Here is a 16,284-nt window from a genome sequence, read left to right on the forward strand (position 1 = left end):
AAAAGGGATCCAAAGGGGAAGCCTGTACAAGTGAACAAGATGGGTAAGACTCAGAAAGGAAGGGCACTCACAAGACAATTTAGCATTCAGACTAACTACACCCAGGACGGACGTGCAAGACATATATATAATACAACATTAACAATAAAGGGGGGTGTGGGGTAAAGCACTCAGGTGCTCCACATGGTAAGACTGAAGCTCAGTAAGTTTCTTACCCGCAATTGGTGTTACAGATACTGACTGCAATTACCCACATGTAGGATATGCATGCAAAGGCAGGGTCTGTGGAGCTAATACCTATAGTGATGTTATAAATGTAACTCAAAGACAAAACTCACAGTGAACAAGAAACACCACCTAGGTAGTCAGCTGAGCCCACGGATCCTGGCGATCAAATAGGAACGCGCAAGGCAGTAACAGCAAAGGGGTAGAACTAAACACAAGCACAGTAGACAAGGAGCTAGCAAGGAGGAGTGCTTAACAGGAAAGGAAGGAAATGACAGGGCACACTTGGCAGAAAGCAGGTAACAAACATACAAGGTAACAGAAGTAGACAGCAGAATAGAAAGGCAGCAAACTAGAACTGGAACCAAGGAAATGGGAAGCAAGGCAGGGACTGGAAACGGCTATACAGAAGGGGAAGAAAACAAAGTAGCATAGAAGGCAGTGCTGGGGCAGGAACAAGACGTGAGCTAAGGCTCAGGAGTCAAGGCAGCACTGCAGACAGTGCTGGTTCAGGAACAGGGAACTACCAAAGCTTCAGGAGCCAAGGTAGCACTGCAGGCAGTGCGAGTTCAGGAACAGGGAAATTACTAGAGCTCAGGAGTCAAGGTAGCACTGCAGGCAATACTGGTTCAAGGAAACAGGACATAGCTACAGCTCAGGAAACAAGGAGTCAAGAGAGCACTGCAAACAGTGCAAATCAGGAACAAGAAATAGCTAAGCCCAGGAACAAAGAATAACTATAGCTCAGGAACTCAGGAAACAAGGTAGCACTGCAGGCAGTGCTAATTCAGGTACAGGGAATAGCTATAGCTCAGGAACTCACGAAACAAGGTAGCACTGCAAGCAGTGCTAATTCAGGAGTAGGGAAACTGCTGCAGTTCAGGAACAAGGAATACTAAGGCCATGGGGTCAGGGTAGCACTGCAGGCAGTGCTAATTCAGGAACAGGGAAAACAGCAGCAGGTCAGGAACAAGGCATAATTAAAGCTCTGGAAACAAGAATAGCAAAAGCTCAGGGAACTCTGGAAACAACGATTGGTCTCACCGGTAAACAGCTACAATGACCAACCTTTGCCTGAAGGGAGCTGGGGCTTGAAAGGGCTCACAGTAATCATATGCATCAGGTGTGAGCATGCTAGCAGCAGCCAGCCACAGGTGAGCTGAATTCCTCCACCCATCCTTGGCCTGCAGGGGTGGAGACAAAGCAGTGAGCAGGGAATTCTGGGTAATGGAGTTTCAGGCATGAGTAGGCTGGCTTTAAGTCTAAGCAGGCTGGCTTTCACAAAACCCGGCATGGATTGGGAATGGATGTCAATTCCCAAATAGTGTCCAAATGGCTGGAAGTCAAGATATGCATGCAGGGGAGTGTCAGGAAGCATATTAGAACACTGGAGGGTCCCACAGTTCAGCCCCCTGGTGGTGGACACAAGAACACAGGGAGCGAATCGTGACAGTATCGTCAGATTGGTAGCAGCAACAGTAACATTCTATTTTGGTCCTGAAGAAAGCCACTGATACAGATTCCTGATCATAAGGCTGAAACATGTCGACCCATTTTGAAGAGTAGTTGTAAATCCATACTACTCTCTGCACTGCTTTTTAATCCTGCCAATGAGAACACGCCAATAAAACTAATTTTGTGCATCGACCTAGGCAGTTTTAACATCCACTTATATTTCACATTTTCCCAACACATCTTTAGGAAGTAGTCCTTGTTTTTGGATTTCAGACCTGGCAACATGTGATGCTAAATACAGTAGCTGTTAGAATGATTCTTTGCACCTAAATGATGGCAGTGGAGATCTGAATGATCCATGTACCAGAAAATAGCTCTGGGTCTGTGCTAGTATTGTTACTCTTCACTAAAGAGAAGACAGCGAATGTCTCAGAGGTGGTACAACAGGGCCTGTGTTATGTATAGGGGGCACACTGCCAGGTCTGCGCTATGGCACACGTTTAAATGGGTGCACTGGGCACAGACCAAGTCAGTACAACGTATTACAGTTAATGTATTGCACCAGCACAGCCGCAAACTTGCGCTGGATTCAAAGGCCAATACATTAGTGAAGAAAGACTGGCTCTTTGACACCACTAGTCTGCCATTCACTTTACAGGTGGCAACCAGGCCTGAATTACATGAAGGGTTGAGATCCCTCTGCATGTGGGTGCAGTGAGTGACTGTAGTTGCCTCAAGGGGATACCTGGTAGGAGTCCCTAAGGCCCATTCCCTCCTTTCAAAAGGCCTCTACAAAGGGCAGACTGACTGTGCACAACCTCTCAGGGGCGCATAGAAAGTGCACATCCTAACTGTTCCTTCACCTCTGCACTCATATCTGTAATACCGCACAGTAAGATAAACAAAGTGTTCCCTCATTTCCTTCTGACCAAACTCCCATGTAAATGTGGGAACAACCCCTTAGGATCGCATCTGCCGTTCAAAGTGCCATGTGGTTGCAGAAACTGTGTGAACACGCCTACGGGCACTTTGTTATGTTATGATAGGTTATGTGTATTTGTATAGCATGCTAATCACCCTTGAGGGTATCCAGGCGCTTTGCAAGTGGCAGGCAGCTGTCTCCTTGTGATGCATGTAATACACCCCCAGGTGTCACCATTCCTTCTAGACTGAGGAAGCTGCTAACTTGCTAACTTTTTATGTAATCATCGGAGTACCAATAAACGATGGAGGCATAAGCTATATGTCCCCCAACTGAAGCTGTAACCCGTAAAGTCCAAGAGCCAATGGTGTGCCTGCCCGACATGTGTGCCACGGGAGGTGCCATAGAATGCCCTGGCTGAGAAAACAAACAGCAGAGTGCCACTCCTCTCTCAAACGTAGGTACACTACGGGTTGAGATCCTACATTGTAGACAGTAATCCATCCACATACGCGAGCTGTGAGGCGCCATCTTGCCTGGTGGAGGAACCAGTCCTGCCAATTTTCCGAGGTCCATGCGTAACTAGATGCTCCAATCTGAGTTTTTTCTTTGTAGTCCTGCTTCATTCCATTATAAAATCATAATTACAAGTCGCAAAATGCAAAAAAAATACCTGGACTGGAGCAGTTTATAACATGGATCTGGGAAACTCTGCAGTTACTAGGAACACAGCAGTGTTCTATCTTGAATCCTCCCACTGAGAGGAAGGGCAGAGTGGTACCTACACTCTAAGCCACAAATAGGCCATAGATCGACAGCTCTGGGAAGAACACGAGTGCGTAGTCTGCATTAGTGCACAAGTTTCCACAAATATCCCTTAAACACAAACATACATTTGCCCCCTCCCCTCGAGTGGGATGCAGAGCTACAGTACCCTTTCCACAGAACAGAATAATCTGACCCAGTTATTTGATCAATACACTGCACACTGCATAATCCGTCGACCTAGTTTTCTCCAGCCCATATATTTTCACAATCTGCTTTTGAATATCTGTAGTTGAGGAGCTCTGTCATTTAAAATGTAACCTTGGATTGAACCTAAATTTGTTTATCCTAATTATTAAGATGCCCTCTCACGCTAGGTGCTCTTTCCCGCTGCCCAACAGCCTAATATAGCTATTCTCCCATGTGCTTTGCATCACGTTTTAGACTACATATTTGGAAAGGTTTTCCCCAAAACCGCGAGGGTCCCTACAATGGCGTGAGTACTTTTTCTTGCTCTGTGCCTTGTGGCACCGGTGCAGACCTGGCTCAGTGCCTCCAGCTGGAAATAGTATTTACAGTGCGGAGGCTACCTGGCCCGCGACGAGCAACTACTCTCCATTCACATGATTTGTGAAAGCAGGGGCATCAGGAACCCCCTCTTCATCAGCTGCAGCGGGGGTGAGTGCCACTGGGGAGTGTGCGTAGCATTACACCTTACAAAAAACAGTTTAATGCTCGTTTGAATTTGACCGCACTGCTCCCCAAAATAAGCTAATAAAAACCACTGCAAGCTAATAGCATGGTAGAGCTGTTGAGTGGGGAGACACAGGCAACAAAACAGCATGACATGAAAAACAGAAATGAAGGATGGAGGGATGAGAGAAAGCTGGAAGGAGATGTGGTAGGAAAGATGGATGAGGGATGTGTGAGGGAAAGATGAGTGCATGAAGGGATAGATGGATGGATGAAAGTAAGAATGGATGAAGAAAAGGATGGAAAGAGGAGAAAAAGGTTGAATCAGACCTGAATTGTGGATAGACGGAGAAAGGGAGGCTTGGTGGGAGAAAAATGAAAGGCAGTATGGATTGAGAGACGGATGGATGAGTGGGTTACTGAAATGAAAAGAAAGGTGGCCAAATTCATTCGGAACTGAGGTTGAAAAGGACTCATTCCCCTTATGTGCTCTCTCAGTGCCATAACAGGGAGAGGACTGAAAGTGGTGGGTATATTTTTCTGGCTACTCCCTTGCATGAAAGGGTCATGACAAGTGGCTTTCTCTGTTTCTTAACAGATTGACATAGGTTGGAATGCTGTAGAGTGGATTGGAGTGGAGTAGAGTGAAGTGGCATAGCGTAGAGTGGAGTAAACTGTCATCCAGTGGAGTGGCATAGAGTCGAATAAAGTGGCATTGAGTGTTGTAGAGTGGAGTGTTGTGGGATGGAGTGTCGTAGAGTGTTGTAGAGTGTCCTACTGGGAAATGGCATATAGTGGCATGGAGTGAAATGGAGTGTGGTGGAGTGAAGTGCTGTGTAGTAGAGCAGTGTTGTAGAGCTTTGTAGAGTGGAGTGGCATAGAGTAGAGTAGAGTGTTGTAGAATAGAGCGGTGTAGTGTGGAGTATCCATGATGTGGAAGCGTACTGCCATTACAGACAACACATTTACAATTGAAATGACAATTACATTTGCACAGGCAGTTTTACTGACAGAACTATATACCGTGTGCAAACGATAATGTGTGGAAACGGCAACCATCACCTAGTGTACTGATTTGTTTTGATCATATTAAAATATTTGATTTCACCACACTTTCAAATTACAAGAAAAAGTGCTTAATTTGTGCATTTATAATTTTGATATATTCTGAAATATTTACACAGTTCAATTACAGACATTTAAATGTTGTTGCGTGCTAGACAAAAAACCTTTCTTTCCAAGTACCCTAAAAGATTGTGATACAAATCCTCTCACTTTGAAGTCAGAAAATGAAAAGTAAACACCACGCTCCCTTGGAAGACAGAGCCTGACATTTGGCTTCTGTTTTGAACGCACAAGTATGACAAGATAAGAAAAAAATGTAAAGGCCTGTTCACAGAAAGTGAGGACTCGTGGAAGAATACAAGGAGCGATGGTGAACACGGTTTGCTCCACGGGAACGACAAAGACATGCTGGACAGCCTAAAACAAATAAAGTCAGCAAAGAGAAAGCTGGAAAATGTGAGTTACAAACTGCAAAGTCAATGGTAAGCAATGGGCGGAATGCATTCCCAGGATAGCTTTCCGAATGGCCACAAGAAGTCTTTTTGTGCTCACTGGTAGGCTTTGACCTAATGCCCCTGTTACTTACTGGTAATGTTCATTACTCAGAGTGCAAGTCTTTCCTGATACAGTCTTAGTTTCCCACTCTCCCTCCCAAGGGTGGGATTGATTATAAATTCATTTGTTTTTTTCTTCGGAGAGCTGCCCGGCTGAATCCAACACCTTGAGGTTACTGTCTGAACACAAGCCAGCGAGTCTGAGAATGACATAGTTTCACTTCTTGGAGTGCACACTGGACTTGGCTCAAAATCTCCGCCAATGTAACACTGGAGTACTTTCACTCCCTGCGACCTCTGCACCAAACGTCCCAGACTTTTTGTTCCCCCAGGTCCTTCAGGCAGTGCAGGTTAGGAACTGATGTTACTGTACCTCCCTTTTCGACTGACTGCTTGATAATGGCAGCCATGTTGGGAGGATTTTTTAATCAGCTAGGGAACAGGTTCTGCCAGACGGAGATGATATCTTTCAGATGAGGATTGTATCAGGGAAGATGGATGAGGAGGTAAAGACTTGTCACAGCAGGTACTAAATTGCACACACTCTGAGTCTCTGCCCCATGAGTCCGTAAGCAGTGCAGAAGATACAGCTGGAGCGAGAGAGCAGCAGAAAGGTGGCTCATCTGTGAAACACACCTTTTCATCCCTTACTAGCAAGCAGGAGCTAACCAAAGGCCCCTGAAGCTCCGGCCTCACAGCTCTCTCCCCACCCCCAACCCTCCAGGTGCCCCTAAGCCAATGACTATCCGTGAGAAGACACAGGGCCCCAGAACACATTCTGCACAGTGGGCCGTTATTACTCAGTACTTCAGCAGACAGTTCCATTTTGATAATGTGAGGACTGCTCTTTTGAGTTGGTTCAATTTGTATTGGTTCTGAGCTGAAGCCGTAAATATGTTGACCCTTATTCACAAATGTTTTGCAGGGATTCTGCACATACACAGAACTATACGCAGGAAACCAGGACCTCGGTGTCTAGTGGTGTAACAGAAATCCCACCTCGGTGTCCAGAACCCGAATCCGACTAGCTATAGTGTCTCATTCTTTTTCCGTACTACAGCAAAGCTACCAATGATTAGACATCCTAGAACATGTCACTCCGTCCCTCTCAGGAATCGTGGGACGAAGAACACTCTTTCGTTCAAACACTCAAACTTGTCCACAATGTGAGTAAACAGAGACAGGGTATAGTTTAAAATGTTTATTTTAACTAACGTGCTCTATAATGCATTACACAAGCCAATACTAGCACCAAAATGCATAAGAACAATATAATCAGCATGGTTACAATTCCATAAAGCACAAACGGGGATATCATATTATAATGATAGTGGAAACAGGGCTACAGCACCTTACCACCCTCCCCGTGCTATAAGCTAGTTTATTATAGGCATAGAAGACCTCTAGGCTTTGTCAAGGGGACCCCATACCTCCAAGTCTAGATGCAAGGAATCACATCTCAGGGCAAGCCCAGCTCTTCTTCGTTGGAATGAATCTCTCCAAGTGCTTTATCATGCATGCTATCCCATAATAAAAGCATCCGACTTTCAGTAGTGCAGCTGTGTGTGCTGTGTTGTTGTGTCTATGGGCTTAGGACTGACCAAAGTGAATCAACAGCATACGTTGCTTTTTTACCTTGAACAAGCTGTGCAGACTAGGAGCACAGTGTACAGCTAAATGTGTGAAAGGCAGACTGGTCTCATGCGAAAATGTACCAACAGTCTATACACGAGAATAAAGCCATATAGTAAAGCAAGCAAAAGCGGCAAAATGGCTGCCAAGCATATACAAACGAATGCTAATTTAGCAATGTCTGCAGTTAATCCAATGACCTCACTACAAATGTAAACGTACACTTTTGGTGTAAGTTTACCATTTTTTTGCTATTCACAAACTACCAGTGTAATTTTTCATGTAGCATTTTTACAACTGCAGAGACTGTCCTATCTTTTTAGGTGCAGAGAACTCCACAGTTGTAAAGATACTACACGTAAAACTACACTCCTAGTTTGTGAATTGCAAAAAAATAGGACATTTGTATGAAATGTGATAGTTTACCTCTGGGAATCAGGTCCAAACAAAATATCTGAGTCGGGGAAAAATACATGAACATAATTGAAATTGTTCTTAATGCGTGTGCTCTGTCTAAAGTCCAATAAAGAGTAAATGAAAATTTGCAGCTTGCAGGTTGTCCGTGGGGTCAGGGCCAGCTCTAGGGTAGTGTGATTGGTGCCACTGCTCCAGGTGCTTATTTTGGGGGGGCACTGTGTTGTCAAGTACAATATGATTTTAAAAGCGCTTGCTATCAGATTACTTGCCTCCAGCAATTTTCAGGTAACCAAAAAAAATGTCAAGATAACTCTGACGTTTGATGGACTTCTTTCAGAAAGATCAGAGTTTTGCCTAGAGGAAGTTTTGACTCATCGCAGGAGGTTGCAAAGCACATGTATCATGCAGATCACAAAGTGCATACAATGTAAATAGGTCAGTACGTAACTGCTTTTGTCAGGGAGATCCTTTTGTTACTTGCAGCTTATAAGTTTAAATCCTAATATAGAACAGTAAGCTATTAACTGTCATCAAAGAGCTGCATGCAAACTGCAAGTTATAGATTAGAGCCTTATGGTGTTTCCCCATGTCTTTCATTATCCTAATGTTGCAAAAATGGTTCACATTCTTATTGTTAATCAATTCTTATTAGTAAAAGCCAACAGCCAACCATGGTGTGAAGTTTAAAATTCGGAGTTTGTGCTTCTACAGACCAAGCAATCTTAAACTATACTGCCTACCAGTAGGGATGACGTTTGACTCCTATACCATGTAGTCCTCTGCCTGATGTAACATTTCCTATACACTGATTTACACACTTATGATTCATTGTCTCTGTGTACATGATGTAAAGTGCTCTGACACCCTACACTGTTATGAGTGGCCCTATAAAACAAAAGAAATGCATGTGAGAGGGTGTAGGTATGGAAACTTGAGGGGCACTATTAAAGGGTGGTAGTGAGGGAATCCGTGGGGCAGGAGATCATTGGGGGGCGCCAACAAACATTTGTCACCAGCGCTTCCGGCCCTGGGTGGGGTGATTCATAGGGGTAGGGCTGGAGCTGAATCTGACCTGTTCTGAGCATTTCCAATGCTCCCACAATTTATTGTGAGTGATATCAATATCGCAGTTTGGCAACAAACTCTGGCTTGTGCCATTTAGGGGATTTCTGCGCTGCTCCCAGACCACAGCTAATTTGCCTCACACTAGTTTAAGGACATATTAAGGCAGTTGGAAAAGAGTGAGGCACTATAAAGTGTTCTAGCTGTTTAGCCATCAGCACATTTAAAAAAGTGAAACTGCAGGTCATAAAATGTGCCTGCTGTTAACAAAACGCCAGTACTTGCAGAAGGTATGAAATCATTTGATGGCAGCTCTACTTCTGGCAGTTACACACACAAACTCTAGTTCACGCCCTGCCTTGACATGGCACCAGACAAGCGTTTGAGTTTCTTGTAGCACAAGGAATGATTGTGTATGTCCACACTGGTAACGTGCTCTGGGATTACCAAACATGAAGAATCTAACACATAGATATCTGCAGGGCCAAATATTGGTCAAAAACAATATAAATTAATACAAACATTGATAGGCTGGATTGTGAGTTTGGTGAACAGAGTTCAATTGGAATCCTTGTTTAAGGAGAAAACCGGTTTCGGGTGTGGAGGAGATCGCGAGACAGTTGTGAAGCGGTTGACTCTTATATGAAAGACGCCATAGGCCAGGCCTGATTTTTTTGGGCCAAGAACAATTTGCATCGGAGACTTGTAGAAACAGTTTTTAGTAAACAAAAAGTCTGACTATGGGCCTTACAGGACTAATGCCAGTTTGCCAGCTGCATAACGGGCGCTAGGATTCTGCCATTCACTCGCCTGGTGGCCTAGGACTGCTTCCCAAAACATGCATGATATAACTGTTACTTTTTGTTACCTTCACTACAGCTTTGTGGAACATTTAACGAGTTTGTGCCTCGCCCCTTCCTCCCGCTCTCCGATGTAAACCCGCGCTCAGAGCAGAGACGTTTTAAGGCATGGGCAAAGAGGGCCCTGGCCCAGGGCCGCAGCCGTTCAAAGGGTCCCCTGATAGAGCCAGCTCTGTTCTGCAGAGAGTCTTGCCCTGTAGACAGATTGTTTTAAATACTGATTTTCCTTAATTTATTTTAATGTGGGTGATGTCTGAGAGTCTATTACAGACAATTTGAAGAGAAATATGTATATGTTTCATGCAACAGATAAAAAAAGTTTCATTTAGATGACAATAGGACCTCACATTAGAGAAATGGGAAGGTGTCACAGAGATTATTTGCAGTAACATTAGTGACCTGCTGCTAAGTTGCAATATTGTAAACACATGTCACTATCTCTGAATATTAGATGTCAATACATTTAGAATTTGAACTAGTGCGCCTGTACACTGACAGTGTCTTGGCCAAAGAGGGCATGAAAGAGCTGAAATTGAATCATAAATTCAAAGCTGTTCCCAACAGGGGACCCCAAAATACATTTGGCCCAGGGCCCTCAAATTCCTTTAGACGTCACAGGCTCAGACAGCCATCAGCGCAGCTAGTGTCCATAATGTGCAGGGCTACACAAGGGACAAACTGCCTGGACTGCTTCAGGCAATCCTACACCGTTCCTGACCTTTTCTATTATAAGATGCAAAATGAACTTCAACTAATTGTGGACTATACACTGTTATTATATATTGTTTATTAGAACATTGGAATGTTCTTAGCGTCATTGATCTTATAATGGCAGGTATAAGCCCGGAGCGTCAACATTCCAATGTTTTCTGTATCTCCCTTTTTAATATAGAACATTCTACCCTCAGTGGGTGGAATGTTCTAATATCCGTATAGCCTCCTGCCTCTGGCTATACCTGTTGTTAAAGGCCCTCACCCTGGTTCTAGGCCCTCACCTACGGCTCAGGTCTATAACTCGGGTTCCGGGTTTTTAACAACCGGTATAGCCCTTCAAGAGAGGGCTATCAGGCTATAATAAAGTTTAACTCCTTCGGCAGTGAAATATTCATCCATCAGAATTGTTGACAGCTTCAGCCATTCCATCTCCTACATCCTGGTATATACGGCCTGCCTCCAGAAGTGCACAGAGTAAGGGTTCAGCGATACAGTGTTCCTGCCTGAGTGGGTGGGCCATCTGTTATGGACAAGGCTCTTACCCTTTAGAATTTATAGCTAACGTATTGCCTTCTGTTACAAGCCAGATGTGTTGCTCAATCCTCATTATTGTTTTTTCCCCCTGCCCTCATGAAAAAGGTTTTTCTCCTGCCTTTAATTTTTTTTCGTCCCTAGGTGGATCTGTGCAAATCAACTTTGGCTTAATACAGCCCACCCTGAATACTTGAGAGAGTCATTTTCAGTCCAGTTGTCAGCACAATGGGTTGCCAGCTCAGGATCCCACTCCATGCCTGACAATATCTAGAACTGAATCCAGCCAGTGCCACTCTGCCTGCACCGGTGGCATGGGCTAGGCCAGCTCTGGGCACTGTTTTGGGTGAAGTCAAGACTCTGACCTGTGGCCTCCCTATCCAATAGTGACTTCCCAGTAGGTGTTAGTTTGTATGAAGCAATGCTGTAGCATGTATTCAAGATAATGACTTTTATAGTAGTATTCCTTAGTCTTCTTCCTGCAGACGCCATACACCAGCCCTACCCTTGTCCGAGCAGTTCTTCATCTAGTTCTGGTGCCAGAGTCGAGCATCAGAGGTCGGTCATCTGGATGTTCCCTTTTCTAGTCTACTTTGTGCTTGGGCAAATGTATCTTTATTGCAGCCTTCTTGCTAGGACATCACTCAAGCCTAAAGGTAAGGATGCTAAGGGTATGCAGGAGAAAAGTTACTATACTGAGTACCTTATTTCATGTCTCTTGCCTATGCACATGTTCTCATGGGATTGTGAAGGCTGCTGGAGAGGTCTGATGCACATTGGCTTGCACATTCATTTAACTTCATTACAGCAGGTCAGGCAGGTTTCCCAGAGCCCTGCTACAGGAAGAAAAGTTGTGGGAACCCCACTTGCCCCAAAGGAGAGTTGTGTGAATTCCACAGTTGGTACCATTATGGAGAAGGTCATCATACAATAACCTCATATCTGCCTGACATGTTCCACACCACCGACCAACCTTCCCACCGCCTAGACCACTCAGCTAGTTAATAGGTGTTTTAAATGCAAAGAAAATTACATTTCACGGAATGAAAGATACCTCACTGAATGTTCCTAAATTTAGATGAGAAAACACATCTGTAGTAAGTTTGCATTAACTCCACAGGCAGAAGTTTAACCACGATTCAAAATCTGACCCCTTTCTAATCGATGTAGGTTATTTCTTACACTCAGCTTTGAAATTAGCTGCTGTTGCGGAATGCTTCACAAATTCACACGCATGAGACAAAACGTATTCCAGTCCCACTCCCAGGACACAGAGTTGTATCAGAAATCGTTTGAGAACCAACCTCATGACATTTGTTCAGCATACAAGGGGCACACGTTTTGGAAAGAAACTTTAGTCATCTTCCTACCCGGTGTTGTCAACATTACTTTACTGAAATTTGGGCTTGCATTCTCGCTTTCTCTTCCTTGATCAACACGTTACTTTTTGAAGATCGTTGCCTTGGAAATCAACACTGGTAAGTGCCCTACGCTGAATATAAGAAAAAGACAATTAAGTACATGATGGTTCACTCAAACAGCTTGCAAAAAAGCACGGCGCTACAAATCATTCAGATCAAATAAAACAAAAAAAGTTATGTCTATATCGAATTGTTTTTTCTGCTCCTCCAGACTAGGATGCTTCACAATTGTTGTTTCTATGAGTAAGCAGGTTTCATTGGTACTTCAAGAGTAAGGGCCTGATTTAGATCTTGGTGGATGGGTTACTCCATCACAACGGTGACGGATATCCCACCTGCCGAAATATAAACCCCATTATATCCTATGGGATTCCTATTTCGGTGGACGGGATATCTGTCACGGTTGTGACAGAGAAACCCCGTCCAACAAGAGGTAAATCAGGCCCTAAATCTGGAATAAAAAATACTCAAAGAACAATCCTTCATAACTGGCCCTTCTTCGTACCTGATTCAGTCCTCATGAGGTACCACTTTAGCAGCTTGAGGGGGAGTAGGTGCCACTAGACAGTTCTTTGTGTCACAAAACATTTAAATGGATCTTTATGGATCTTTGACTTTCATCTGAGGCACTGGTCTCCAAAAAGAAGTTCATAAATACCAATTTAAATTGGTGCATGAATGAGATATGGGGTGGGGATATGAATGGAAAAAGAGAGCATGGTAGAGTAGGCAGGGGAACTTGGGAGAAGGATAAGTGGACGCATGGAGAGAAGGATCGGTGGATTATGGATGGATGGGTTCATTGATGGATGGATGGAAGGAGTTAAAGATAGAAGACTGGATGGACAGACAGAGGGATTAATGAAAGGAAGGATGGAAGCAAAGAAGCAAAAGCAAGATTAAAGGCTGGAGATAAGGATGGATGCCTAGGTGGATTGATGAATAGATGGAGAAAGACTGGAAGAATGATGGTAAGAATGAGCAATAAGTGAAGGATGGATGGATGGAAAGAAAGAAAGAAAGAAGTAAGGAAAAAAAGAAAGACTACTGAAAGAAAGATGAAACAAAAAAGGAAGGGAAGCTGGAGAAGACAAAAAAAATTGAGAGAACGAAAAACATGAAAAAAGACAAAAGGAAAGAAAAAAGATGGAATGAGCAACAGAAAAAGGACGTAGAAAAAGAAAGAAGGAAAGAAAGAAACAAAGAAGGAATTAAAAAATGAAGGAAAATAAGATTGAAACGGAGAAACATATTTTAAAACTAGATATGGAAGAAGGAAAGCAAAATGGAAAGAAGATAACATAGATTGAGGTCCATTCCCAATATCTCTGAGGTGGCAAAGCCTGGAAATTCACATAAATGCTATTTCAGTACTGCTTGGAAGGCCTAGAGCTTTTAAAGCCATTTTGTGCAGAATTTTCTATGAATGGCATGACCTCTTCATAATCTTTGAGAAAGGCGAGCCTCATTAGCCAGCCCTTTATAAATCTGTTTATTTCAAGAGTGACCTTCCTAGAAAGCCATTGTTTAGAAAAATTATTTGAGAAATTAGGTGTAAAATGCACCATAGGGCCACGTTGGTTTCGGAATCCTCTTAGAGGGGGCAACTCCCAAGTCCACTGGGCTTGTTTGCCTCTTTTGCTCGCTCTTTGCCTTTTCAGGTATGGTTTAAAGTTGGGGTATTTCATTTTTCAGGCTATTCCCCTAATTCAGTACTTGGAACCAGAGCTGGCCTGCGCTCACATCGTGTCCTGGGCAAAACACAATTTGGCGCCCCTCTTCTGTGGTACTGAAAATTCTGGACCCGTGTTATAAACATCATCGTAGCATGACGAATTTGATATCAGAAGACCGAGAATGGCTAGTAGTCTATGTACAAGCATTTTCGCTATGTTCGAGTGACGATTTCATCCTGAAATCATAGTTTTTGTCCTAAACCCTCGGCTTCCATTTTGTGTACGGCAGCCATTTTGTGAGTTGCCCTCACATAGGCCAATGACTAAGGACAAACACGCTTCTGAAGGACACGTACACCTTTGCTGACTTCCCTGTGACCTGGGCAAGCTGACTCCACTGCCCAAGGCCAAACCTGTTCGGTCAGTTCCTCTCCCAGTGGCCGAACAAGATAGTATCAAGGCACAACATGCCATAAACCTTTCATCGCACACAAACCATGCCTAATCTTGCACACACCTGTCCCTGTTTCCTACTTTATGACTTGCTTTACGATGAGGAGGTGCCCGATTTTATTGAGGGTCCGTCGATATCTGATGAGAAAACTGGGCCTTGCCGGATAATTTATTGTGGGCTGGACAAACTGAAATATGGGCTTGTCATCATGACTCTGCTTTTCCTTTGTAGTGAAAACATGTGAATGATCAACCGACATGTAAAGAATGTTTGCCTAAAGCGTAATATTTTGTATAAAAAGAGAAGGCTGGCTTTGTAAGATTGAGCAGTCTCCTGAGAATATACACCGTGTTGTACTTCTAGGACGCCTGTTACTTGGTTGCAGCCAATAAACTCGATATTTGACTTCACCTAGAAGACTCTGTGTTTCTGTAGTCTGAGCAGGAAGAACCCAAAGTCTTAGGGTGTTGTCCCTGGCACCGCTGGGTTACCGGTTCGGTACCGGTTCTAAAAAACCCAGTACTTCAGTTGGCGCCCAATGTGGGACGATATCAGCGGTACCGGTCCAAGCCAGAGGTTCGTGAGGAGCTTCGTGTGAAAATTCTGGAGGAAGGCCGCCACTTCATCGACCCCTGCATGTCGACGTGGTCCGAAAGTCTTTGCTGAGAGGTTCCCCGCTTCCCGACGGCTACGAAGGACTGCTGCCCTGACTATCGCCCTGCTTTGGACCCTTGACGTTTGGTAGAGCGAAACGATAGACGAGTCTTCTGGTGACGTCATCGATACCTCAGTTAAGTATAAGTGGAGCGTCTCCCAGTCCTTAGTTAGTTCATAGTTTGGATATCCCTTCGGGATCTTTGATTTGGAACTTGCAAGTACCAAAGCCGAAGGACTCGTGTATTCACGAGAATATCGTATTCGATAATCCTTTGAAGTTTGAAGCTAGACTTGAGAGCGAAGATGCCTGGTCTTAGCAGACTTGGACATTTGTTTTGTCTTGGTTGTAATAATAGGGATTCCCGATTGGAGGACTCGTGTCCGGTTCCTCCGATTGGAACTCCGACTTATGAATTGTATGTGAAACATGGCGTAGGCCCCATCACATATAATGAAGTGTGGATCCGATACACCAGAAAAGATGGTGTTTTAAAATGGCCCCAATATGGTAGCTTTGACACGGAAATACTAGATAACCTTGAGGTCAAACTTTTCAAGAAGAAAGCCCGGCCGGCAATGTTTGACTCTTTCCGCCTATGGCGTAAGGAAGCCAAACAGAAAGAAATTAAATTAGAGAAGAAAAATAAGAGAGAAAAGGGTATCTCGATAATACAAGCTGCCATGCAGTTTAAAGATGACGAAGAGGAACAGATGAGTGAGCAGTTGCACAGGCAACGTAAAATGGTAATCGATAGATTCTATCCAGTTTTGCCGCCTCTTCCGCAAGATGCAGCAAAAGAACTTGAAAAAGATCCCCTAATGTCACATTTATTGAGTTCGCCACACCCCTATGCGCAAAATGCTACGGCACCTCCGCAACCTTTAGCTGCGCAGCCTCTGGTTGTTGTGCCTCCTGTTCCTCCACAGCCACCAGCTGTTCTCCAGTTGGTTCCTATTCCTCCGGTGCAACCTCCTCAAGGGCCATCGGCTTTGACGTCTGCTTTGCCTTTACTTCCTACAACTTTAACTACTATATCGACTCCCACTCCTGGTATTCCTTCTGACACTGCCTCTGCATCTGCCTCGCCTCACCCTGCTTTCCCACTTGTCTTTTCATCGAATTCTCCCTCTGTTCGACAAAGAGTGACTAGCACGGTCACTAGCCTTCTATATCCCTTCTT

At 44.2% G+C, this 16,284-nt stretch overlaps 1 protein-coding gene across 34 annotated transcripts in view; it reads right to left on the reverse strand.

Annotated features, from left to right (window-relative positions):
* NFIX (nuclear factor I X) overlaps window positions 1–16,284 on the reverse strand; it is a 5,476,577-nt gene that overhangs the window by 254,488 nt on the left and 5,205,805 nt on the right. For 32 of the 34 annotated variants that reach the window (XM_078684524.1, XM_078684487.1, XM_078684527.1 and 29 more), the window contains one exon: window positions 12,266–12,387. In XM_078684524.1, the coding sequence (XP_078540650.1) occupies window positions 12,328–12,387 (60 nt within the window). In that variant the 3' untranslated portion in view covers window positions 12,266–12,327. Of the gene's footprint in view, window positions 1–12,265; window positions 12,388–16,284 lie in introns of those variants that run through there. The other 2 variants (XM_078684572.1, XM_078684557.1) reach the window with 1 other exon arrangement.

This window comes from Lissotriton helveticus, chromosome 1_1, assembly GCF_964261635.1.
Source record: "Lissotriton helveticus chromosome 1_1, aLisHel1.1, whole genome shotgun sequence".
Lineage (NCBI taxonomy): Eukaryota > Metazoa > Chordata > Amphibia > Caudata > Salamandridae > Lissotriton > Lissotriton helveticus.